Genomic DNA, 27,680 nt, shown 5'->3' with positions numbered 1-27,680 from the left:
TTATTTTTTCCCCCCTAGTTTTATAATTTAATAATACACGGCGACCTTTTGAGTTGGCTTTGGTTGGCACATCCCTTGTGTTGACTCATTAATTTAAATAAAATAAATAAATATTTCTTTAAATATATATTCCTAATAAATCCCTATTTTTTACCCATAATTTTTTTTTTACCGAATTGATTTCAATTTCTTTTATTTCTTTGGTCTAAAAGGAAATTGGAATGAAAAAAAATATTTTCCTTATCTAATATTTTAACAAAAAAAAAAAATTTATTTTACTATTTTAACCAATTCAAATATTAATCTCTCATACGTAAAATCAGACTAATAAAGAAATTCAATATAATAAAATTAATTAAAAATATTATTTACTTAGAAAAATGATTGGATAACCATTAAAATATAAAAAAATTATGATTTTTCCATAACAAAATATTTCTTCTAATTATATTTAGGAATTTATAATATTAAAAAAAATCTCATAAATGTTTAAATAATTGCTTTAAATGACTTTTTTGGGCAACTTTTTTTCTATAAAAAATTTATATTCTCTAAAATAAAAAAATAAGAAAAACAAGTTCCCATTGTTTTTATTTTCTGTTCTTGAAAATAAAAAATATAGTGTTTTTAGATATATTTTTTTTAATATTAATATAATTAGAAATCATGAGAATTTTTTTTAATATAAAATTTGATTCAAAACATTTTGTAAAGAAGGGAGAAAATAAATTATATCAATATAGAATAAGCACAAACTGCTAAAAAAAAAAGATTAAGAAAATATTAAAAAAAGAAGAGAAATTATTATTAACAGCTATTATAAAGGAATTAAATATTTAAAGTTTTTTTACCAATGTTTTTGAAATGCCGTCCTTTTCGAGCACCAAATTTAAATTCTTTTTAGTTTCCCCCCACATTCCTTCTATTCTACGCAAGCTGTTAATTTTCAAATTTTATAAATAAAATGACAAAAATACCCCCACTTTAAAGTTTTCATCCATACCCTAATAAATAAAAATAAAAATGAAAAAAAAATATTAGTATTTCCCCTTTCTGTTCAAACCTCTTTTTTTCTTCGTTATATCTTGCCCTGAAACTTCTATAAGTAACCACCGCCCTCAAATAAAAGAATATCAATACCCATTTGAACCTCAAAAGCGGGTCCAGAATTTATTCAGAGGGAACTGATTCGGACACCAAGGTTCATTCCTCTAATAAATCAAACATTTACTAATCTTCCACTTCAAAGTGAAGTAGTTGAAGTTCCCAAACAGGCCCTTAAATTTAAAGCACAAAGCATAATCCCGATTTGCACAAAACCAAATTTAACAAACAGGTTTAAATTTCAGGAATGAGTCCAAAGGAAGAAACCTACCAGACCTGTCGTACAATGGAAACCTATGGCCAATAGGGAGGTTAAGGTATTACAACACAAATAATTTTTAAATTAATCCATATAAATAAGAAAAAGCAACAAAATAAAAGTACAAATACATATATATCCCTTCCAATCAAAGGCTAGTACAAAAGTAGAAACAAGAAGTCACAAGGGGCAGCATGGTGAATTTTCCACGATAGCAGAATCCCAGGAAAAAGGCATCATTCAGCGTATCCTACACCATGCACATAAGACACAGGAACACTTGAACATTTGTCAGCATTAAATGTGGAAAACAGTGGGCATTCCTAATTTCCTTCTACGGATGAGACACAGGTTAGCTGAGTGTAAACAAGATATCGTCACCGTGAATTCAATCCTCTACATACCACATATTCACAATCTCTTAAAATATATATATGAAAAAAAATAAAAAATAATTTCCAATCTATATAATTTCATATTCTTCACCATGAACTTTTCATTTCACTTTTTCTATGTTTTGCTTTGAACCTTTATTCTCCGATCCACTTTAGGCTATATTGACAGTTCAGCTAAACGAGGTGCTCAATAATTGAGGGTAAGTTAATGAGACATTAAAAAATAAAAGAAATAGAATAATAAAAATTATTTTTAGTCGATTATTTGTGAAAGCATGAAAAAAAAATTAAATTATTAAGAAATACGTTTTGCTCCAGAATTTTCAATTTTGTATAACAAAAAAAGAGGGGGAAATTATTTTTGAATATCTTTAACATTATTTACTCATCCTTCGAAACATTAAAAAAGAAGTGATATTTTTTTGAATACTTTTCTCTCTAAACCAAACAAAGCCTTAAACATTTAACTATTGAAAGATGATCTTATAATTAGTATAGAAACTATATATTAACAAAGAATAATTTAGAATAGCTTTCCCCCTAAAAGCCATTCTTACAAAAAGGCTTGGGTAGTTAATGGGCAATATTTCCAACCTTATAATCTTCTAGTCTATGAATGAACAACCAACATTCTCATTAAAAAAGCCACTTATCATGTTTAATTTCAAATCACCACCCACCCAAATAATTTTTTTTAATAGGTTAGATGACGTTGCAAACAATCTACAACCAGAAAGTCTCGTAGGCTCGTCTCATAAGGAAATTGAATAAACCAAACCAAATACGACAAAATATCCTTTAAACCTGATACTTGACCGTGCATGACATCTTATATTCAAACATTGTATCAAGTCCTACCACAAATAACTCCCGATGTATGGAAACAACCTCAACTACAAGTTTTAAGGTTGGATCTTCAAGAGACACTCGGTTAGCTCTTCCTGAAAACTGGATTTAGACAAACGTTTTTTCATATATACAGAGAGAGGGGGAGAGAGAGAGAGGAGGGGGGTTTAGGGCTGGTATAACAGCAGTTGAAGGAATTTTATTCTGCAAGCAGGATTCCAGTAGTAGGAGAGGGTTAAGTGATGCTAGTATTAATGGAGGCAGAAAAGAGAATAGCAATCACAATATCAAGATTAATAACAGTATGATACACGGAGACAACACTGAGAGGCCGCAATTTCAGCACTAGGCATGTCTACGGAGGTAATAAAAGCAGCTGTGAACACTGGTGGCAAATGTGACATTAGAAGCAAAAGAGGACATCTTGTATTGATACTCTCCTCATTCCTAAGAATCCAAAACTTGGAAGAAGTGATTAACTTCTGAAATCCTTTGATCAAACATCTATATAAGAAAAATGAAAAAATAAAAAATGAATTCCTTGGGCATTAGTCCTCACAACTCACTGGGCTATTCTAAATATTTTCCATGTCATCACATCAGAACATGCTTCATATTTACAACAAGAATTGGGGAAAACAAAAGATCAGCATCCATAGCCATGTGAAAATTACAAACTTTCACATAAAAAATAAGCCAAACCTCTCATTCCCAAGAATCCAAAACTTGAAGAAAAGATTTAACTTCTAAAACCTTTGATCAAAGATCCATCTAAGAAAAAATAACAGTGCGCTTGGCAGTGATTTTGAGAAGTGTTTTTAGTATTTTTAATACTTGAAGAATTAAAAATTTTCAAGTGTTAGAAAGACCAAAAATACTTTCCAAAATCACTGTCAAACATACTCTAAATAAAAAAATGAACTCCTAGGGCATTAGTCCGTTCTCACAACTCACTGGTCTATTTTCCACATCATAGCATCAGAACATGCTTCATATTTACAAGGGGAAAACAAAGGATCATAATCTAAAGCCTCTCTAGGTATTAATATAGCCATGAGAAAATTACAAACTTCTCATAATAAAAAATAAACCAAATTCAACAGCATCAAATCCTCCAACTATCCCAAGGATGAACTAAATCCAAATATTTGACAGTGTTTCTGTGATTATCAACAGTATGAACAGAATCTACATGTTTGACATTGAAACAGTTTATATACTAAACAATGAACGAGGAACATCACCTGGCTCCCACAATGTTGTGGACAAATTGTGGCAAAGATTGATTGGTGATATGTCCTCATTAAATATTCAATTATAGTTTACTTCTCCTAAACAAAAGATCAAATTAAAAAAAAAATCTCTCTAAGATGCAAATAAAAACTTCCCTATACCATCCAATCAACCTCAGCAACATATAGGGTAAGAAGAGAGTTCCATGCACCAGTGAGGAGCCAAGTGCAGTTTACCATATTTACACAAGAAAAAAAATGTAGCAGGAACAGCAAACTACAGCGGTGTAGTTTTATGATGGTGGCATAACTTAGAAATGACAAGTTGGATTATGTTCCGCTGACCATCACAGAAAGGAGATACATTAACGAGTAATAACAACTTTGATGTTTGCAAATGCAGTACAACAAAATAAAAAGTTTTTGAACTACAATAAACTCATACCATTCATAGTAAGATCTAGTACCAAATGATATGACTTAGATCAAATTATTGATGTATAATGTGAACAAAGGTTAATAATTTGATATTTAGCAAGTTGATTTCACAGTGAAAGATTACAATATTTCAACAAAGGATAAGAAGTATCGACATTTTTGTAAGATTTGCGAATCGCTTCTACTAAATTATGCTACCATCAAGAGAAAAATAACTATGGCTCCATTTGGGAAGTGTTTTTTAGAACAATTTTGGAAAACAATTTTTGAGACCAGTTTTCGAAAACAAATATATGATGTTTTGTAAAATGAAAGTTTGTTTTGGAATGTGAAATGTTTTTAACCTATTTTCTATGTTTCTAAATGTATTTTTAAAAAAATTATATAATATCTTATTTTTAATCATTCTCCATATTTTCATAATGATTTTTTAAAACAATTCTTAGAAAACAACTGAAAACTAAGGTCTTATTTGGAAACTATTTTTAGGAACAGTTTTGAAGAACATAGTGTTTTATAAAATAAAAGACTATTTGGAAATCTAAAATGTTTTTAACTTGCTTTTAATATTTTTAAATATTTTTCTTTTAAATTATATCTAATGTTTTATTTTTAATTATTCTACATGTTTGTATAATTATTTTTTTATCACCCCCCTCAAAAAACAAGTGAAAACAACTAAAAAATGTTTTCTAAAAACATCCTGTTTTATGTTTTTAAGAACAAAAAACATAAAACAGTTTTCTTGTTACCAAACTGATTTTCCTATTTTTTTTTTGTAGAAAATAGAAAACCACTCTCAAAACAATTGTCAATTAGACCCTCAAAGACCCTCAAAGATGTCATCTAAAAACAACATATTTTCTATTTTTAAGATCAGAAATTTGTTTTTTGTTTTCTAGTTGTGTTTAACATATTTTCTTTTCTTTGTTCTAAAGAATAGAAAACAATTACCAAGCAGGGTCTATAGGATTCTCGAGGAATTACTCACAATTGTATTTTCCAAACAGTTTGCAATGAAAAGGACAGATAGCCATTTGAGAGGTAAAATTTAGCAATATTAATGAACATAACAATTAGAAGACGGCATGACTTGATGGTCATCCAATACATCATTACCATTACTTTACCATGTAGACTGACAATCGTGACCAACTACTGGGCCTTTAGAGAAAAAGGTACAATCATGGATTGAAATACCGATAAACACGGATATATCGATACTTGGATTTTAGGGATATATTGGAGATATTGGAGAAATATCGATGGATATTTTCACAAATATCGATGAGACAAAAATTATCCAAAATTGATGGGTATGCTTAGAAAAACCCAAAGAATGATAAAATAAGCAATAATATACATGTTAAAGTTATTTTATTTGTGTAATTGACATAAATATGGTCAAAGAAAAAAATATCGATAAACGGTTTACGATACTTTTTAAGAATAAAAAATATGAATTTTGGAATTGTGCACTTAGAAAGTTAGAATTGAGTTAAGAAATATTTGATTTTATTAAATGAAAACAATTTACACATAAACATAATACATATGATGTTGCAATAATCCTTAATACCAAAATGAAGATTGATGTGATTCCATCATATTGTTAGATGAAGGGAACCCATCTTTTTGAAGACAATATTCATACTAGGACATGGAGTTTCAATAGTATTGATTGTAAGTACAAACATGCCATGTATAAATAAGATAAATATAAAAAATAGTTAAAAATAAAATGATAATATAGATTTAAAATAAAATAAAAAATAAATCTTTAAAAAAAAAAAAAAAAAAAGCTTTCAAAAAAATCTCCGATAATTCCCCGATATATCGCCGATATATTCGCCGACATATCCGATATATTCGCCGACATATCCGATATATCCTATATATTCGCCGATATATCCTATATATCTCCGATATTTTGACAGGCTTCCTTCGCTGCTCCACGCATCACTTCACGCTCGATTTTTTCGCCAATTTATTCGTTCTAAACCGATATTTCGCCAATTTTTCCAATATTCCTCCTATTCAATAATCGGTGTTGAATTTCGTTTCGAGGCCACCCAATATTCGATATATCGACAAAATATCGCCGATAAAATCCGATTTTTCAATCCATGGGTATAATCAAGACGTTATTGATGGCAAAATAATTCATATACTCCACAAAAGCTTAATAATCCCAATCGTTTGAATTTACATGAATTATTTTTTCATCCATCAAAATGACTTTTATAAAGATAAAAACATGTCAAATTTCTAACACCACTATAAAATACAGTGGGATTGACAATGTGAACTTTGCATGTAGTAATTGATAATTCACCGATTCTTACCCAAAAAGGAGATGAAACAATTCATTAGCATTGAATATGAAGTTCATGACCCTTTTCCCATTCAGTCGTACATGAAGTGAACAAAATTATAAACAGGAACAAGCCATCATGCTTGTGAAAGCAAAAAACAAGATGAAGGTCGACACAATATTTAATATAACATATATCATATAACTACAGGTGAAGGTCAACAAAAAGTAACATTAGCTTCAGCTTCAATGTACCACATAGCAAATTTCAAAGATTGCAACAGGAGAAATACAAACCTGGTGGAGGGAAAGTATGAAGTCCTAGATGGCCAAGTTAACAGTCTGCCAAACAACTACAACTTAAGACTTGTAGTCATGCTAATGCTACAACTAGGTACTCAATTAATGTAAAATCTTTTGATGATAAACAAAGTAGCACCTCAATCAAACATTTCTCTAATGATGATGGCATAAATAATTAAGGGGTCTCAAAATCGTGATGAACAAGGTTGGACAAATGATTTAAGGTTTGAGGAAAAAATTTGAAAACTAACAATTTATGGAAAGGATGGAAAAGAACATATTCTTCTTTTCTGCTCATATTTTAAATGTGGAACATGCCTAACTATGGGAGATGAAAGGAGAGTGAAATATTAAAAGAATATTTGATGTGATGATTCAACCTTGGGCATCTTCTTTCCTTTTCTGTTTATCACAGCTACTTCAAAGGATGCTTAGGTTGTAGATGTGTGGATAAGTAAGGTGAGAAAGGGCATTGAAGATCCTGTTTCTTAAGACAATTTCATGAATGGGAACTAGAAAGTGTTATGGCGTTTCTTTTCAAACTGCAAGAGAAATCGGTGAAATGAGGAAGAGAGATTGTTTTGGATGGAATTACAAGGATGGAAAAAATCCTAGTCAGTATTCTCTCCCAATCTGTCTCAGGGAGAATTTAACTTTGGTTCAGTCAAGAAGGAGAGGATGGACCTTGGATGAATAAATGTCACATTTCCAAGGGCGGTGAAGAATCAATGTTCTTCTTCAGATATTGTTGCATTTGGTATTTTCTTCCTTTTGCGTCGGGCGGGTGTCGCCCTTTTTGGTAAGAGACACTTCAAAGTTGACATGGGACAGTGGTCAGGAAAAACCATAGGAAGGCAAGGACTGTCCCATTGTGTTTATTTCACACTATTTGAAAGGACTGGACACGTAGTCTCTCTTAAACCATGGAGCAATCAGATCATACTCTCAAAAGCTCATTCTTGAAATTTTTTTTGTTCTTTGGGCTTTGGGCAAGGAAGTTTATTTTAGAATAATAATGATCATCATCATCATCATAATAATGCCATGAGCCCTTCATGTCCAGGTCTTGTTCCATAAAAAGGCCCTTGCCCCAAACTTGTGCCATTGAAATAATTACTGCTAAGAGAACAAGCAATAAAAGAGGCTTAGACAAGTCTAAAGCCACATATAGATCGATAATCTTAATGGTGCAGCATGAACCCAGCAAAGTTTATTACAAGGACAATATAATAGGGTAGAATTCAGGATAAGTTTGTAAGCCTAAGAGAAATCCAATTATTAATGAAAGAGATAATTCATGTTGATCAAAACCATGAAAAATAAAATGCTTGATCAATACAAAGCACAATCAGCAAAATGCGTAACCTGACCCATTAATATTCCAACCAACAGTTCAGGGTCAAATCTAGAACAAGTTCATGTCCAGTTCAACCAGCCATTTGACCTAAGGACAACTCGTCCAGAAGCACCAACCCAGACAACCCTTGAATAAAATATTCTAATTAATTTGGTCAAACCAGCACATTGAGAAAAACTCTCAAACCTGACACATTACTTCAACAACCAGTCAATTTCAGGTCAACTCTATAATTTCAAAACTGCGAACATAGAACAACCCCATGTACTATACATAAACCTGTGCTAAATATTTTATTCCTAAACCTTAATTCAATCAATCATATAGCATTATAAACTCAACATGCTTATTTTAGGATGGACGAATCACAAGACATAAAAATTATTCTTCTCAATTATGTTTCAAAAGGGGGATTGTGCTGGCCCCCACCACACCTCCTCCCTTGTTTTGTCCAGTTGTATTCAATATTTCACCTAAAGCTTATGTATCACTGCATCCCTTAATAGTGGAAGTAGAGGATATAGTGCCTACCTTAAAACAATTACCATGTGGGCTTTCTTAGAGCCTCAGATTCATTAATTGGAGCAAAATAAGCTAGCTTCTGCTGGGTTTCACATCTTTATTCTTCATAATGCCTGTAATTTGCCCAACACAAAAACAGACCCAGAACCATTTTCTCCACTACTTTCTAACAATAGACTACTTGAAAAACTATGCTCTCTTTTGTTTTTAGAGTAAATAAACATCTAAAAATCAGAATGAAATGGCAGAAAATCACCCAAGGTATAATAAACATGAAAAAAATCAAAACAACACGGCACAGAATCACCTGAGGAATAAAGCTATTTAAACGTACATATTCCTGTAGTTCCAAGACAATTAAGAATGAGTAGTTTTCAAAGGATATTCACATAAAACCTAGGTTGTAAGAATATGAATTTCTACTTAAATAAAGTTAGTAATTGGGCTGTACAAAATTGAACTCATATCTTAATTGTTGGCAAGCACTGAAAAATTCTGCTCACGTCACTTATATGATAATACAATAGCCTACCCCCACAATTTTGATCAATCCTATCCAATATTACCTATAATGGATGCAGTACATGGTATGCCATTTACTATGAAATATTGCACATCACAACACCCTCAAATTAGTTGCTTGCACATGATAAGCTAGTTTCAAATGTCGAATTCCAAATTTGCAAAGGCTCAAAACTCTGCTTGATTAAGCTTGTATCCTCACACCTCTAAAACTCCTCAATGAATTTCCACTGTAAGCCAGTCTTCATCACATACTTACAAGTACATAAAAAAGACAAGGGATATCCAAGTGATATAACTGAAAGATTCCAAGAAATATGATTTTTAACCATTTAGATTAAATTTTAGACATTAAGTACCTATCAACTGTCCTGAATTTACCAAACTTTCTAAATTAAATAAGCTTAGACAACAGGAATGTGTGTTTGTTAACTTCTCAGGGAATAGGGATGAGTATTTGTTCAATCCTAGGGCTATATTACAAGAACAAATAAAGAATAGTCCTTCGCCCATTTGTAGCACAACAGCATAATAATCAGGACTCAATTTGTCACAGTTAATGAAATTAACCAGACAAAAATATTAAATTGTCATACAAAATAATTAGAAACCTAAAAATCAACATATGGTGTTCAACAATATCCAATACCAAACATGAAACCTCAAGACTTTCCTAATATCAATATGTTACCCTACAAAATCTAGATTTCATATTGAGATATTGAACTCTAAAAGATTCAGTTGGTTGGCAAGGCAAAAGAGTATAACTGACCCCAACAAGTCATTAGTTCAAGGAAATCACAACTAAAAACCAAATTTTGATGCAAAGAAAATCTGTGCATTGAACATAATCTTACCACATCCAAAAAAAATATATGACCTGAGTAAACCTCTCTGCTGAACTTTCAGCGCTTATGTCGTCTGCTTCTCCGAAAAAGACGGGGGTTGAATTGAAAAGATCTATTATAGAAAAGAAATTCACCAGAAAAGAAAAATCAACTTCATAGATTGACCTTGAAAATTAAGTAAACTCTGATAGGATTATGTGTAAGGCCTCAAATTATTAAGGAAATAGTACGCAAAAATTAAATGTACTAATCGAACTACTGAAGAGAAACCTTTCCATTCAATTTAATATTACATTGAACAAGAATTTATTGAAATTCGAGTTTACAGTCTTCTGCATCTCTTTTCTCCCTTTTTTTTTTTTTTCATGTTTTTGACTTGTAAGTGTATGCATGCACATGTGTTCTTTTTGGTTCGTGGTGAAAGGACATTCAGTAACCCGCAACCTAAAAGTTTGCCGCAATCCCATTTTCCCTAAATCATTGGTTTTCCTATATCAATTTTCGTTTGTGTTATAAAAATGTAAAGCAATTTGCATAGCACACAGACTTCTAGGAAAATGGTTTGGGAAAATAAAAAACGCAGTTCTTTGGTGTGTTTTAAAATTATGTGCGTAACTGTTAGATCTAGCCATTCCTATTTATTTTTATTTTTATTTAAACTTAATCTTCACAAATTTTTACAATTTTTAGGATTACCTTCTCATTTTGGTTTAAAGTATTCAGTGTCCAAAGAAAAATAATGTCGTAAAAATACAAGAAGAGGAAGAGTAGGCCAAATAAAATAATTCAATAACTATTTGTCGTAGCTTGAGCTTATATAAATTTCCAATAGTTAACATAAATAAAGCAGAAAATTATTATAAGTTGCAAACTAAAGAATATTAATTTTAAACCTTAATTTCATGTTTTATGCAGGTTTTTTTTTTATTCTTTCGTATATCCATAAGATTAGATAAAACAAATTTTGAAACAAATATAATTAAATACAAGACTGTTTTAATTAATTTTACAAATATGACAATTTCCCAAAAAATTATATACATACATAAATACAAATACTGTCATCAAGACATGAAAATTAAGATCCATGGATTTAGAAATAAGACCGTGTTAAAAAGGTTCTCATTTATCTTAAAATTTTAGTTTAAGTATTATTTCATTTACCCTCGGGTAACATCCTGACAAACTATCATCAAAATCATAAAATTTTACATCAAATGTTTCCTATTTACTCCAAATCAAATGAACATTCTCCATTTTCTTTATCGAATTTTGCCAACTACTATCCAGGTGCATCTCAATATCTCGCCAACAATATTTAATAATTACTTCTAAATTTCTAATTGTTTTAAGGGATAAACCCAGATTTAAACTGGAAAGGATGTCAACGGTTTCCCAAAAATGGGTCAAATTTTCAACTATCTTGTGATTGATCTACTACCAGAAGGCCATACATTTGTACAAAAATGATGAACAATCAGAAGGCCGCCTTTTCTCTTGAGTGAATTCACAACAATCACATACGGCAGAGACAGCAAGGGATTGGTTAAAGTACAAAAGGGCACCTAACTCCTATCTATCGTGCGACCTATAAACAGATACATATTAAAAAGCCTGTAAGCGTTCTAAAAATTGGCACTCCAAAACAACAATGGACAAATTGATGTGTTTATTCCCCATGTCAAATGGACCTGGACATGTGTTAGGTGTTGATTTGCGTTCAAGTGTCACATCAGTTTAACCCCCAGATCTTAAACACAGGAACAGTTAAACCGTCTTACTCTAGGCAAAATTGAAGTCTATATACCTAAATGTTAACAACAATGAACAAATTGATGTGTTTATTCCCTATGCCAAATGGGCCTGGATAGATGTGTTTGGTGTTGATTTGCGTTTAAGTGTCACATCAGTTTAATCCCTAGATCTTAAACACAGGAACAGTTAAACCGTCTTACTCTAGGCAGAATTGAAGTCTATATACCTAAATGTTCAACATGAGTCCAAGGTAATGTAGAATAAATAGTTCTTTTCTTCTCTTATTCTCTATTTTTGTTGGATACACCTGTTAGGCATAGAACTGAATAGGCACTATTTGGCAACTATCCCATACCCAAACCCTTGTCGTATTCCAGTTATATCAGACTTTAAAGTATGCAATCTGGCACAGCTTATTCACTGGTAACTAAAGTTCATTCCTTTGCCTAAAAGCATAGGCCATGTTTGAAGCATAAGCATCATCAATAATTTTTCTAGAATTAAAAACCTGTTTAGTTATTTGGAACATTGCATATCACATTCCAAAAAAGCTTGCTGAACCCTGAAATTCCATACTTGTTTTCTTAAAACACTTAATTTGTTCAACAACATTTTTTAAAACAAAAAGAATCTTACAGGAACTTCTAAATCTCAAACCTATCAATTGAACCAGGTTCAATTGGATGTTTTGGCTAATTGATTCCTCAAAAACACTTAACCTATTCCACAAAATTTTTGGCATAGCATATCAAATTTAAAAATTATAGGATTACAATCCAATTTTGTTCAGAATCGATACAGAGGAAAATGTAAACATTCATGATGGGAAACCCATATTAGGTTCCTTTATTTAGTTTGATATGGAACAATTATGCATCACATTCCATTAAAGCTAGCATATGACACCATAAAAAATTTTAAGCCCTAATCTTCTCTTGAAGTATTCAACAACCATTTTTTAAAAAATGATAATAATAATATAAATCTTACAGTTCCAGGTCTCAAAAACCATCAATTGGACCAGGTCCAGTTAGATTTTTTGGCCAAATGATTTATCTAGAACTCTTAGACTATCCCTCAAATAGCAAGTTAATGAAGTTTCAAAATTGTGGGATCACAATCCAACTTAGCTGGGAATAAACCAATCCTGATGCTGGGGAAAATGATTTAACAACGTAAACTTTTGTGAAGGGAACCTATCTAAGTTTCCCATGGATCCCATAACAGCAACATGAAAATAATAATAATCATAATAATAATTACACTGTAGAATGTTTCTGTAACTTCAGAGAAAAAAGTTGAACAAGGATTTTTTGTAAACATGTTTGTGTATGATTTTACAATTGTTAATGGTTCCTTGTACTCTTTAAGGCTACCATATCGCTTGCTATGTACCTCTCAATGGGTCTTATATCTTTAGACCATTTTCTAGTATCTCATTTACACACACTCTAAGGCCGCATATTCCTCCTCTTTTTGACTAATCACACCCCACACAACCCCAATCCTAACCTGCCCTTAACCCATCATTCCCTATAACTGATAAAGTAACCAAAGACACTTTCCAATACCTATAAAATCCCCATTGTCTTCGTAACAATTTTGCTATTACATTAACCCACTTTTGAGAGGCCACACATTCCTTACACTTACCCAGTCCACCCAACCTTTCCTCCCCCTTCTTTCCAATAACCAACAAGAGAATAACTAATCAAAAGAATACCTAAACCCAAAAACAAGCAGCCTTGGCCCCAGAAAAGATTGCAAAGAATAGAAGGGAACAAATGCTTGAAACATGAGCTTACATATTTAGCTTAGAGCAAGGAGTAGCATGCTGCGTCCTGACTAGTTATATTCGACACACAGGCAAAGTATCCGTCTTCCGGGACAAATTCTTAAACTTCTAGCATAGCACTTACACATGAATGACTCAAACTTACTAGCTAATTCAGACAATCCATAGTCAATATCACCCTGCCTCAGACAATCCATAACCGATATCACCCTGCCTATACAGCCGAACTCCACAGGCAAAGTACATGTGTTCTTTAGACCTGAATCTGATATTTGCAACACAAAAAGCATTTACAAAAACAGTCTACGCTTGGTAGCTAATCCAGCAAATTCATTATTGACATTTCCCTGCCTATACGGTCCACAGCAACCACAAAGAAACCAAACACCCTCCCTCCCCTCCCCTCCCCTCCACCCCCTGCACCCAAAAGAAACAATCCCCTCCCAACCCCTGCACCCAAAAGAAACAAGGGTTAAGAGAATCTTGCTTCTCAGTCTACAACAAGATAAAACACAAATAAAGCTCTACAGGTTTGACCAATTTCAATGTGGAATCCCACATTTCATCATCAGCATATCTGTAATAGGACTGAGCTGCATTTAGTCAACTCTAGAGTAGTATCACATATATCCTCCTTACCTACTACAATCTTTATCATGTAATCATCAAAATAAGCAGTGACATCAATATGCATCCAACAGAAAAGTAAAGGCATTTGTTCAAAGCTAAGAAACAAGTATGAATAGATGGATGAATTATTACAGAAATTTTTCATTAAAATTCTTAATCAAATGTAAATCATCATTAAAAAAAATATTAGATAAGAGCACAAAGATGACATTATGGTAATAAATAATAATAACAATGCCAGGATGACAATTATATGATAACTCAGGTCAATTGGTAGAAATTTTTGCCATTCATTCACTGTAAAAATTAAACAAGTTCATGAGAAAAACTAATGTTAATCTGTTAAACCATTTACTTTATAAATGAAAGATCACTATAACACACAAAAACCTTGGTTCTGCACAAGCACAATGACTCCATGGGATAGAGAAATGTTCAATAATGGAACTGCGGATTCATGGCAAAAGAAGAGAACTCAAAACATCATGAAATTCTCCTCTTGATTGCATGCATATTTCAACCTTTATGTTACATGTATCCAAATTTGCTGCCATTTCTACTCCTGCTACTGTTCAATTTCAGTATATAACAAAAGGTTTCACTATAACTGTCAGTCTCATGTGGTTCCAGCTTTTTTCTTAATCAGAATTTTAGGTAGTTCCATTTTTTATTATCATACACAAAGCATTTCAAGAAGGTACTTCCAAATTTGACACTGGCTTCAGTAAGTTCTGAAAGGAACTTAAATCATGATTTGTGTCTCTAACTAATCCTCATGCACTGAAACCAACTGTTTCCTTTTCTCTTGACAGAGTCTTCAAGAGGTGTTCCTCATTTTATTTGCCCTATGCTAAAGCAGAAAAGAAGAGGGTAGGCCAATTAGGGTGGTTATTATTGAAAATATAGCAGTATGCCAAAGAGGGTTGAACCAAGAATGACAAGTATTTTCTGAAAGAAACATTGTAAGCTTGCTCAGGAAAACAAGATAGCTGATCTCAATGAATACAAAATCTTTCTTATTTTATCTTTTGGTTGGAAGGTTGGGGTTTAAGAAGACAGAGGATTCAGCAAGTAAAGATACTCATCTACAACAAAAACCCATCACCCAAATGCCCAAATACCTCACCAATGTAAAAGAATGAAATAAGAAGACTACAGGTAAAAAGATTCAGTCTCTATTCCTTTTTTTTAATTCTTCCCTTATCTGTTTCCTCTTTCAAGGCCTTTTTGCCTTCTGTGTAAAGCTTCAGTTCTTACACGAGAAACATGTTCTCTGTCCTCTCTCAATACAAGTTTCAGTCAATCAGCATCCAGATAATGCATTAGAAAGGAGTAAGGAATCAAAAACTGGACAAGATATAAGTCTCAATACATCCTAGTCACCCTATACCATGCTGAGTTTAATTTGGGTATGCTTAGGGTAAAAAAAAAAAAAAAAAAGGATGAAAAGAATATATTTCAAAGTGTCATCTCAATGACAGCAAGGCCACAATTTCACATAAAAGGTCCAAAATTTGCAGATTAAAGTGACAGCATACTACCACTTCCTACTAGAAAACAATTCCTGACATAGAACTATCCCAGTTCAAAATAAGATATCAAAACCATAAAACAAACTTAACTGCCATGAAACTCCAGATCCAAAAAAAACTCCTTGCAGCAACCAGAAATGACAGAACTACCATAAACCATCCCGAGAAAAGAAAGAAGGCATGGAATGTGAATCACCTATATTGCTAAAACCATAAGTACCATAGAACCAAATCCAATCACAGGTCAGCAGTGAACCCATTTCAGTCCAGTTTCCAGCACTACTATGGCTTAATGCTTATTCCTGCGCCCCTCAAGACACCCTTCTTTGATTTGCTTGAATCTTCAGGGGTTGAGTGATCCTTGGAAGTCCTGCCAAGATGAATCAAACAAAGAACAAAGAAACAGAACTTCATGACATGAAAAAAAATATATATATGCATGTGTGTGTGTGTATATATATATCAAATCCAGAAAGTATGAAATAAGAAGCGCAGCAATTAACAATATGGACTAAAATAACTTACAATTTCTGTTTTTTTGCATTCTGCTGCTTGATGCTTAAGACAATATCCATAGCCATCTGTTGGTGCTCCCTTGTCTGTGAATGCATATCCAAACCATCCACTGTTTCACAGTCAATGTTACAAATGCGGCACCATGCCATACTTAGTGGCTTCCTCTTTCTTGAGTTATCAAAAGACTCCATGTCACCCTGAAAAAATATGTAAATCCAAAGCAAATGCTCAATAAATAAGTACACACACAGCTCCAAAAATATGATTCTATATTCATTCACTTTGCATACTAGGCACAATATTCACTGCACATTTAAATAGAAATTACTAATTTGGAATGGTTTAAAATGAGAACAAGGTCAGAAACGGAAAAGTAATGGAAAGACAGACAAAAGAGTATTATTCTTACAGGAGGCCTGAATCCATGATCATTTGGATAGCCATGGAGAGAATAGGTGCTCCTAAATCCAGGCTCACCAATTCGTGGATGGCCTGACTTGTTGCTTCCTCCAAATGATTCACCAGCTGATAGGCGCGAAGGGAAGTTTCCAGGCCCAGACAGTTCCCCCATCCGTGGATGACCGAGAAAGGCATCAAAAACTGGCTCTCCAAACCGCAACTGACCAGGGATATTCCGAGAACCAAAATGTTCACCCCTCTGCAAATGGCTAGGAAGAATATCTTGACCAATTAAATCACCACCCCTCAAATGGTGGGGAGCAGGTCTAGATGCTATAGGATCAGCCATCACCAATTCCCCAGGACCTTCAAGCTCACCTCTACGCAAGTGGCTGGGCAAAACTGGAAACCTACTTTCATCAGAGGGTAGGTTGAAGGTTTTGGATCCTTCGCCAAATCGACGTGATTCACGGCCATCTATATCATCTAGGTCTGACTGTCTGCCAGGAACACCAGAAAGGCCACCAAATCCACGATGGGGAATGCCAGAGAACTCTCTGGTTGGGCTTCGTGGATTTAAACCATCCATATGATGCCGACCATATTCAGGAACAGATCCAAGAAAATTTGGATGAGTACGAGCCATATCTGATCTTCCAACATTATCTTCATGAAAACCAACTGCTCGGGATCTCTCTCCATCACCACCTGGATGAGGAGGAGGAAAGAACCTTGAAGTGCCAGTGCCAGCACTGGATTTAAAGCCAGAATCATAATTGAATCCAAGAGGTGCCTTGTCAAGAAGCCCCTGGGCAGCATCCATAACAAATCCTTGAGAACCCCTGTCAAGTGGCCTTGAAGATGAAAAGTAATTCCCAAATTTTGGAACAAGATCAGAATCCAAATGAGAAGACCTAGAGAATTGCTTGAGATCTTCTGCAAACTTTCCATGATCGGAACTTCGTCGACCAGGTTCAGGTAGAGATTTGAACCTTTCATCCTGCAATCCAACTGGTAACGAAGATTCAATGCCCAGCCCACCATTCATTCTCATCATATTCGATTGGATACCAGAGGGCTGCCCAAATGGACCCCGTTCTGAAGACCCAGGAATATGTGAATCAGATTGTCTGCCATCAAAGTAGTTGGGCCTTGGATTTGAAAATATTTCAGATTCCACTGGATTAACAGGCCGCTGCTGACCTTCAGGACCATGCGGAGGAGCTCTTACCATCATTCCACCATGTGAATCGAATGAACCAGCTGGCAGTGGGCCCAGTGGAGGTCTTCCAATAAGTTCACCTTGAGAGATTCTTGAGGGCCCAGCATGGGAAGGGAGACCATGACCTTGATTATAATGCCCTTGAGAAACAACAGATGGCGGTTCAAAGCTTCTTTGAGGAGGAGCAAAATGACTCAGTCCCCTACCAAAGGATGCTGCAGAACCTGGACCTAGGATACCACCTGGAGGGATTTCATGATGAAAAGAACCACGTGACTGTTGTGCTGGATGTGGTAAGAGTCCCAGGGCCTGAGGCTGCAATTGGGTGGAAGGTTGACCTGGCACTGGTGCATTATGTACAAGACCAGGAGGCGGCATTGCTTGTCCGCTAGAAGGCGCTGCAGGCCTTTGCTGGACAGTGGGACCATATTGCATTGGTGGTGGCTGATGCCTTCCCCCATCCAAAATTGGCACTGGATGAGGAAGGGGCACAAAGCCCCTGCCTTGCACCTGACTAGGTGGAGGAAAGCCTCTGTATTCATCATTACTGGGACCTTGAGGCATAGTTGGGGCTTGAAGCAAATTCCTTTCCTGATTACCAGGTTGATTTAACATTTTTCTCTCACTCACTGAAACAGAACCTCTAGGTGTAGCATTTTGAGCAGAGCTATCAGGAATTGGAGCTGGAGGAACAGCTTCTGTGCCCCTATTGGTGGCAGTGAAAAGCTGCATGACCCCACTGGCATCCCCTGAATCCTTCTGCAACTTTCCACCCATTTCATCAAGAATCTCCACTTGTTGTATAGTGGGGTTTTTCATCAGGAGGCCATTCTGAATTTCCTTGTCTTGCAGCAAAGAATGCTCCACTTGCTCCACTTGTTTAGGAGGGACACTGAGTTCATCTTTCTGGTCCTCAACTACAATACCAATTGATTTGCCACCAGGTGAACGCTCTACTGTACTCTTGATAACCTCTTCCTTCACCATCTGCTTGATAACAGGCTCTCCATCTTCCGATGCTTGTTGCACTGGATCTGAACCTAATGCTCGCATAGACTCCGGAATCTCCTTGGCAGAATTATTAATCCTACTAATTGTATCCTCATCTTCACCAGTAGTTTTCTGTTTCTCATCCATGGATTTCATATCTGTCTCAGATTTTATTTCAACTGTATTAGATTCTATACCAGATGTTGCAGCCACACCATTCGCATCCTCTCTAGCGGTTTTCTCAGAGAATGATTCACCTTCTTGCCCACCTACACCTTTCTTGGACAAATCATCACCTGGCTTCTCAAACGTAGTTTGTTTTACATTCAACCCAGGTTGTGGATGAGCAGACTGTTCCAAGTGTTGGCCCAGTGTCTGATTTGCAGATGGCTGGTTAGGCCCAAGATGCATCGGCCTAAGCTGAACGGCACCAGAAAGTCCAGCTTGAGATTGTGGAAATGGCTGTGGTTGTACCCCTTGATTTGGCATCCCAGGCCTTCCAACATTCTGAGGCAGCTGAGGTTGCATGCCATGCAACATTGCAACCTTCTGTTGGGGCTGTGGATAGGCATGAGAATGTTGCTGCCATGATTGAGGTGGGGCCTGGGGGCGCAACTGAGACTGCATTGTTGGTGTTGGTGGTTGCATGAAAGACCCTTGCTGATGTAATTGATTCTGACCAGTGCCTAATGGTGGCTGCTGGACAAACTGGTGAGGCAATGACTGCTGAATTGGCTGCATGGCAGCACGCTGGTGGACTGGATGACCTGCTTGCTGATGAGGATGGACCGGTAGCTGCTGTGGAGGGAGGACATTTTGGGCTTGACCTGGTAAAGGCAACAAAGCCGACTGCTGCTGACTTTGAGCATGAGCCTGGGAAGGGCGCATCTGAGGAGATTGCTGGGGGAATTGAGCCTGAGGATGCATATGCATAGGTTGCTGCTGCATGCCCCCCAAAGGCATTTGCTGCTGGGGCCGGGGTTGTGGAAAGGAGTGATGGCCCGTTACTGCATGGGCTGATGGAGGCTGTGTCTGAGACTGAGGATTAGGATTTGGAGTCTGGTTGGGTTGAGAAGGGTGATGTTGGGGAAGGGCATGGGGATGGGGATGAGGCTGGGGGTGGGGTTGAAGTGTGGGCTGCTGGGTTTGTGAAAGAGGCTGGGTCTGGGGCTGGGGCAGGTGATGATGCTGGGGAAGAAGCTGAGAGTTGGGCTGGCGCTGAATTTGGGACTGCGGATGTGGCATTGGAGGATGAGGCTGCTGATATTGTGGCAATTGCAGATGTTGTTGTGGACGAGGCTGGACAGAATGGGGCTGTGGATGTGATTGAGCTTGGGGATACTGCAGAGTCTGAGGATGTTGGTGTCCATGGTGTGGTGGATGAGTCTGTGATTGAATTTGAGAATGTTGCTGCGCTACAGGGTGATTTTGTGCCTGTTGGTTAGCTACTTGGTTTTGATGTTGAACAGCCACTGGCGCCTGAACAAGTGAATGGGGTTGTGGTTGTGTCTGTGTTTGTGCCTGTGTCTGTGCCTGAAGTAGAGGTTGAGGTTGCGGTTGGAGCTGAGCCTGCGCCGGGGGCTGGGATTGGAGTTGTGGCTGGGGCTGTTGCTGCGGCTGCATCTGGGGCTGTTGTTGGGGCTGGGGCTGAAGTTGGGGTTGGGTTTGGGGCTGTGGCTGTGGCTGAAGCTGGGGTTGGGTTTGGGGTTGTGGCTGAACAAGTGGCTGTAGTTGGGCCTGGGGTTGGGGTTGGGGTTGGGGTTGGGGCTGCCCAGATAATTGTGCAGTATGAGGCTGCATATGAGGATGCTGATACTGAACAGCCTGTTGCTGATAAGGGTAATACTGCTGATAATGCTGCTGATAAGGGTCATATCCAGGATACTGCTGGTAGTATTGCTGATATTGTTGTTGTTGTTGTTGATACCACTGTTCAGGAGTCGGTGCGGCAGCCTGAGCAGTAGAATTGACCTGCTGATTTAGATCCTGCACAGGCGCAGAAGCAGGTGTAATTTGAGCAGGTTGTGTCTGAGAAGCTAGAGCTCCAGCCTGTGCAGCAGTCTGGCTCTGATCAGCAGCAGCAGCTGCCCCTTGTGCTGCAGCATCCTGCACACCCTCTGCCTGCTGTGTTTGAGACTGCACACCCTGTTATTGAACAATAAGGCTAAGAATCAACCAGCCAAGAAACCTTGTTAACATACCATTTAAACAAAAAAAAGTAGCCCTGGACTCACAGGGCAGTTTTGAGCATGTTCTTGCACTTGACGATGCACAATTTGAACTCCACACCTGTTGCACACAACTGGCGAATTGCCAAAGGCACACCCAGAACAATGAGAAATGCATTCAGATAGAGGACCCTGCCATTGGCATCCACTCCTGTGATAGAGACAATGAACCGCTATTTTGCCTATGGTTTCCGCTAGCGCTTTATTTGATTCTATTAGTGGCTGCAAGGAAAAGGTTATAGAACAGGTTTATTGATAATCATGTATAACACTAAAAACACACACACAATCGGATATACACACACAAACTTAAAAATCATCTAGAAGAGAACATGACATGGTAGATTACAAATACTCAATACACAGTTACATAGGCACATGTATACACAGAAAAACTTAATAATGATCTAGAAGAGGGCATGATAGGGCTGGGAATAACCTTAGAATCCGCCTCTGTCACCAAATAGCCATCATAAGGACAGGCCCGGGTGGTGCTCACAACGTATGCCAAACAAGGTTTGCAGTATAAATGAGTGCACTGTGACTGTAATGCTTCATTTGGATAGACAAGCAATCGACATACTGGACAGAAGTATTCTCCAGCGAGAGATTGAATGTTTAGTATGCACTCGTTATCAAACCCCATATTGACCCAAAATTTGGCGCCAACTCCCTTCGTACATCAATGGAATGGACCTAAAAATACAAGTATTTGTCAGTTTTGGCTCACAAAAAGGAAAAAAAAAAAATTCTGCCTTACAAGGTTTTGACAGCCTTAATTCATTGCCTAAAAGCAGACGCATAATTGCAAACAAATTTAAACAGGTTGAGCCATATCTATGCTAACAATTTTCTTGTTTAAACTATTTGCCACCCAAACCTATACCAGCTTGACCTAGATTTATAATACCCAAGCATAATTGTATTATCATGATATACCAGCAGAACTCATTGCCCTGATGATTGAGGGAGAAGGAGATAGTGTTTTACAATCCATCTTGCATTGACAAGTTAATAAACCATAATCAAAGTTCAGGTTTCCCAAGTGATTTCCTTGACCAACACAACTGCTTATATGATAATAAAGGAAGAAATATGTAAAGAACCATAATGAAGCCAATCCAAACAGGCATAATTATAAAAAATATTTAAGGATATTGCCTACCTTGATATAAGTTGAAAAAACTATCTACCCTGATATAAACCAAAAAAAACCTACAGTACATAAATTCATAAGCATATGTCACCAACCAGGGTCATAAAACTAAAACCCATGCAAAGACAGATGTTTAATTCCAAGTAAAGCACGGAATAGAAATTCAAGAGAAAACAAAAAAAAAAAATGAATACTAATTTAAGTAATGTCATCTACAACTTGTCAACTACAACTCCAACTCCTTTTTAATATATCTTCCTTTTCATCTATCCAAAAAAGAAAAAAAAAAATCAACTAAAACTACAACTAAATGTCAATGCTTCTCCCATCAAGGTCATACTTCACATGATTCAGTTCACAGTTGTAAACAAAAATTAAAATCTAAATAAACAACAGAAATCAATGAAAATTATGAACATGAGCAATCAGGAAAATAAGTAAATGCACTCAAAAAAGCTTGCTCAGTGACCATCTATAAACGATACTCAACGGGCAATATCAAGAGTCATTGATAAACAAGAGAGAGGCACGAAATACAACGATTAACTAAAGAGAGGAAAACCGTAATTCAAATGGATCCACAAAAAGATAAACAAATCATCAGTAAGATTACAAAATGCACAACCACAATCAATGGCATTCAGATATACTAAGGAAATGACCGAGATAAGCAACAAAGAACTATACAGAAGCCCTAACCACCGTTTGACGGCTGAGAGAGCGAAAAAAATAAACATTAAAAAAGAAAAGAGACAGCGAAACATACAGTAAATCCTCGCCAACGTTTGAAGGGAGAGAAAACGGATAGAATAAAAGAAAAGAAAAGAAAATTCACCACTCTAACATCGTTTATACACTCGGGAGTGGCAGTTTTTGCACACAGCCATAAAAAAATCTGATTTAAAAACCTAAAAAAAAAATCTTTTCCACGATATTCTCAGCAACCAAACAGCGAAGTTTTTTAGGCTACGTAGACTGGCGGTTTCCCCGAACAGCCCAGAAAATCCAATTTTAAATAACCACATATTTTATAAAAAAAAATATCCTCCATTTTCTCATCGACAAACGGATCGCAACAAAACCAATCCCATAACCAGCTCGAAACACAGATCTCAAACCTGATAACAAATGAGAGGATTGATCGGGTTCGACTCGACTCCGAACTTCAAACCCTAAGCCAAACGGGGTCTGCTAAGATGAAGAGAGTTAGGGTTACGAAATATCGGGAAAGAGGAAGAAATTATACGAAGAGAGACCAGTTATGAAGATAAGTGAAAACCTAGAGAGGATTCTTCTTGAAAGAAGCGAGAGAGGGAAAGCAAGAGAAAGTGAGACAGCTATTGAGAAGAAATGAGAGGAAAGGCGGTGCTTTATATATAGCTACAAGGACAATGCAGTGGCTTCAGTCTCTCCTAGGGATTAACGGCGTTAGTGGGGTTTACCCTAGCGCCCTACTCACACCATCCGTTACAAACTAGCCTTTAAGACATTTTAGGAAAATAATCTTAATTTTTTGTCTCATTTTTTATTAAATAAGATTTTGGAAAATATTAAAAATAAGAAACCCACTAATGTATTTAATTTATCAAGTCAATGAATTATTTTTAAACTTTATAGATTTTTTGTTGCATGATATTTAGTTCTAGGAAATGGAAAATTTTTTAAAGATACCAATAAGCTTAACAATAATGATACTATAAGAAATTGTGGGTAAGGAGTATTTGTTATATGATAAACTATATTTTAATCATAATTAATTAAATTATTTTTTTATCTTTTTATTTACAAAGCTTTTGACAAATCCAATAACGGTGATGGATGAAGTTACAAACGATAAAAATTTTACTTTTCAAGTTATCAATGGTCTAACAATAAAGGATAATTCATTTTTTATTCATTATTATAATCAATAAATAGTAAAGCAGCGACAACTTTGTTATTCTAATTTTGGAATGATATAAGAATAAAAATGCATGTGTTTATTCTCAAATATCATAAAGTATAAAAATAAAAACATTGAGGTATGATTAGTGAAAATTTTCTTTGGATCAATTGGTAATCGATAAATTATATATTGATTAAATGTTATTAGGTTATACCTCTAATTATAGTTATTATGATTTTTTATTTTTTTTTCTTTTAATTAAAAATACAAACAAATTTAACGATAATATACAAAGTTATGAGCATTAAATGTTTTGTTTCAAGTTATCAACGACTTAACGATAAAGTACAATTAATTTCGTTATGTTGGATCTAGAAACATAAAAGAATAAAAATATGTGGACGTTATTCTGACAAATTTCTTGTTTGACATATATCATCGAGTTAATTTTGCATAATTCCGTTATTCTAAATTTAGAATGGTAAGAGAATAAAAACATATATACACTTTTTGTTTTTTCTCATTGTACCCATGAACTTGATAGTAAAGCATAAGATATGGGTAATACAATTTTTCCTTCCAAAATATTAATGAGTTGTAACCATTAATCCGCATAAGATATATGTATAGGTTAAATGTTCAATCGTGTTTAGTGGAGTTATGATCATCGGATATTTTGTTTTCGAGCTAGTAATAACTTAATAGTGAAATATAGTTAATCCGTTATTTTGAATGTGAAACTATAAAGAATAAAGCTATGTGAGCAATATTATCACATATCTTATCAATAAGTTTAACAATAAAATATTGATTGTTTCGTTATTCTAATTTTAGAATCATATGCAAATAAAAATGCATGTTCAACATTTTTCATAACATGTCAATGAACTTATAGGTAAAGCATCGAGGTGTCAATAACAAGATGTTTTATTTGTAAATTTTAACGAGTTTAACACTGAAGTATAAATCATTTTATTATTCTAATTTTGGAAATATAGAAGAAGAAATTTGTTATAGGCATTACTATGATATAAATTTATCATTTCAATGTATCAATAGTAAAGTATGAATAATTATGTTTAAATTTGGAAAGGTAAAAATAATAAAATTATAAATAGATTTTTTTTCCTCGAGATATTAACATGTAATACCTAGTAGTAATTAAATAAATAAACAATAATGATTGTATTAGTACTTAATATTAACTAGTCTTAGAGGTTAAAACTAGTTTAATGCTAATTATATTTAATTATGGATTAAACTTTAGTTAAGGTTAAGTGTGATTAATTAATAGTTTAAATGCATGTATTAACTTCATGGGGGTTAATTATTATTAAGAGGATTTAAAGAACTGATGGGCAGTTGCAAAAACATGAAAACCTACAAATAGAGGGACTAAATTGCAATGTGGAAAACTTGTGGCTAGCAGCCTTAGAACTTGTCATCTCTTACATGCTTGCTTAAGACACTTTATAAGGGATATCAACTCTCATTTCCGGCCTTATCTCTACAATAATTTGGCGGGTTAGAGAGAAAAATTAGAGGAATCAAGGTGAGCAAGAAGACAAGGTTAGTAATTTTGATAGATTTGGATTTCACATAGTCTTTTGAAACAAGTTAATGGTAAAATTTGTTTAAAAACAAAATTAAATTAGTTACAATCGTGTTTTAATTATAAATCAAAACTAATTAGGGTTTTAGTTATTTTGGTTGTAAGCGACTCAATCCATTTATTAGTCCAACATTTAAGTTTTTGTTTTCGAGCTTTAATATTTAATATTTTAATATTTTATGTTTAATATTAAATGATTTAATTTTTTTGTTGATTTATACTTTTTGTTTTATAAAATCTGTTATCCTTATTGTGAACCTGCATTTTTCACGTACATCCCCACTCAATGGCGAGACTTGTTTTTATTTGGTGAAAAATTAGTTTTAGAAAAGTCAGAGTCCCTAAAATGGAAAATAAAACAAAAAAAAACCCCTAAATAAGTGACTCCATAATTTTGGAAAGGCAAGTCTTGAAAAACACGAGTCTTAGTTCAGGGATTAGGTTACCTATTGGGAAGGTACCTTTAAGAGGTAGTACCCCTCTAAGCCCTAAAGAGATCTCTACTGGCTAAGTCGAGGGGAATGTGACATTAATTAATTGATTGAGGATACCTAGGTGGACTCAGGTGATTTCAGAATTAACACAAAAAAAAAAAGATCACAAGACTTGTTTTTATTTGGTGAAAAATTAGTTTTAGAAAAGTCGGAGTCGCCACTCATTTTATTTTATTTTAAAATGGAAAATAAAACAAAAAGGAAAAACCCTAAAGAAGTGATTCCATAATTTTGGAAAAGCAAGTCTTGAAAAACCCGAGTCTTGGTTCGAGGATCAAGTTACCTATTGGGAAGGTACCTCTAAGATATAGCACCTCTATAAGCCCTAAAGAGGTCTCTACTGGCTAAGTCGAGGGGAATGTAACAATTAATTAATTGATTGAGGGTACCTAGGTGGACTTAGGTGATTTCAGAATTAAAAAAAAAAAAAAAAAAAATTCAGATCACAATTGCAAAGAAATGTTTGGATGTGTACCTGATGAAAATCAACAAGCATTTAAGGATCCATTGCATGTTCCAGTTGGGCCTATTACTAAAGCAAGATCTAAGAAGATCAAAGAAGCACTTAATGGGCTAATTCAAGATATTTGGGCTGATTCTAACGCGGGATATTCCAAGCTTGACCCAAAGGAATATGAAGGTGTAATAAATTTAATCAAAACTATTGAGGGTTAATCTGACTTGATTGGGCGTGATTTATGGCATGGATTAATGACTGATTGACTTTCCAGCTTCATATCGGTTATTTCCTATTCTAGAGCTTCTAAATTCATGCCAAATCTACCTTAATTTTAGGCTTTTATTATTTAGAATGTTTTTTTAGCTATTTTCCTATTTTGGATATGCTAATTTAAGACCAAATCAACATTTATTTAGGATTTTAATATTTAGTAAGTTTTTTCATGACATATAAATAGCACGCACTCATTGTAATAGAGGATAATTTTTATTAAATAAAAAAAATCAGAAAATGTGAGGCTTTGCTCTTCTTTTGGTTCTTAAAAAACTGTGAACTTATCAGGAATTCTTTCTTGTGGTGTTCAAACCTTATACCTTCGGTTCGTGATTCCATTGTAATCATTGGGTCAAGGTCTGTTACTTATATTTTTGGTTCGTGTTTCTCTTATAAACGTCGGGTCAGGGTTCTATCAAAAATCTGTATTTTAGCTTTCTTGGGCAATTATTCCAATACTGTTTGTTGGGTCTCAAAGCATGTCGATTGAGGTTCGCATCATTTGGTATCAGAGCACAGGTTCTAAAATCAGTTTTCTATCCCTTCATATTTTGTTTCATGTTATCATCCTATCTTGTTCCTTTTGTGTTCTT

General features: G+C 34.9%; 1 protein-coding gene across 6 annotated transcripts; it reads right to left on the bottom strand.

The window, feature by feature from the left end:
- Positions 1 to 1,308: 1,308 nt before the first annotated feature.
- Positions 1,309 to 23,697, bottom strand: LOC117916091 (chromatin modification-related protein eaf-1-like). Of its 6 annotated transcripts, none has more exons than XR_004651506.1 (8): positions 23,482 to 23,689; positions 21,647 to 21,903; positions 21,214 to 21,429; positions 16,778 to 21,124; positions 16,378 to 16,565; positions 15,943 to 16,222; positions 10,150 to 10,252; positions 1,309 to 1,613 (listed from the first exon to the last, which is right to left on the bottom strand). XR_004651506.1 is itself a non-coding variant. In XM_034831921.1 (7 exons), exons 3-7 carry the CDS (start codon positions 21,851 to 21,853, stop codon positions 16,135 to 16,137), a joined length of 5,046 nt encoding a protein of 1,681 aa, XP_034687812.1. In that variant the 5' UTR covers positions 21,854 to 21,903; positions 23,482 to 23,551; positions 23,643 to 23,697; the 3' UTR covers positions 15,751 to 16,134. The 6 variants fall into 6 exon arrangements, 2 of the variants coding, with proteins under 2 accessions (XP_034687812.1, XP_034687813.1); XR_004651505.1 differs by lacking the exon at positions 1,309 to 1,613 and adding an exon at positions 3,204 to 4,176; XR_004651504.1 differs by lacking the exon at positions 1,309 to 1,613 and having other exon boundaries at positions 6,628 to 10,252.
- Between the last annotated feature and the right edge of the window lie 3,983 nt (positions 23,698 to 27,680).

This window comes from Vitis riparia, chromosome 6, assembly GCF_004353265.1.
Source record: "Vitis riparia cultivar Riparia Gloire de Montpellier isolate 1030 chromosome 6, EGFV_Vit.rip_1.0, whole genome shotgun sequence".
Lineage (NCBI taxonomy): Eukaryota > Viridiplantae > Streptophyta > Magnoliopsida > Vitales > Vitaceae > Vitis > Vitis riparia.
Note: the sequence above shows the minus strand (reverse complement) of the source record. Positions and strands in the feature narration are given on the sequence as shown.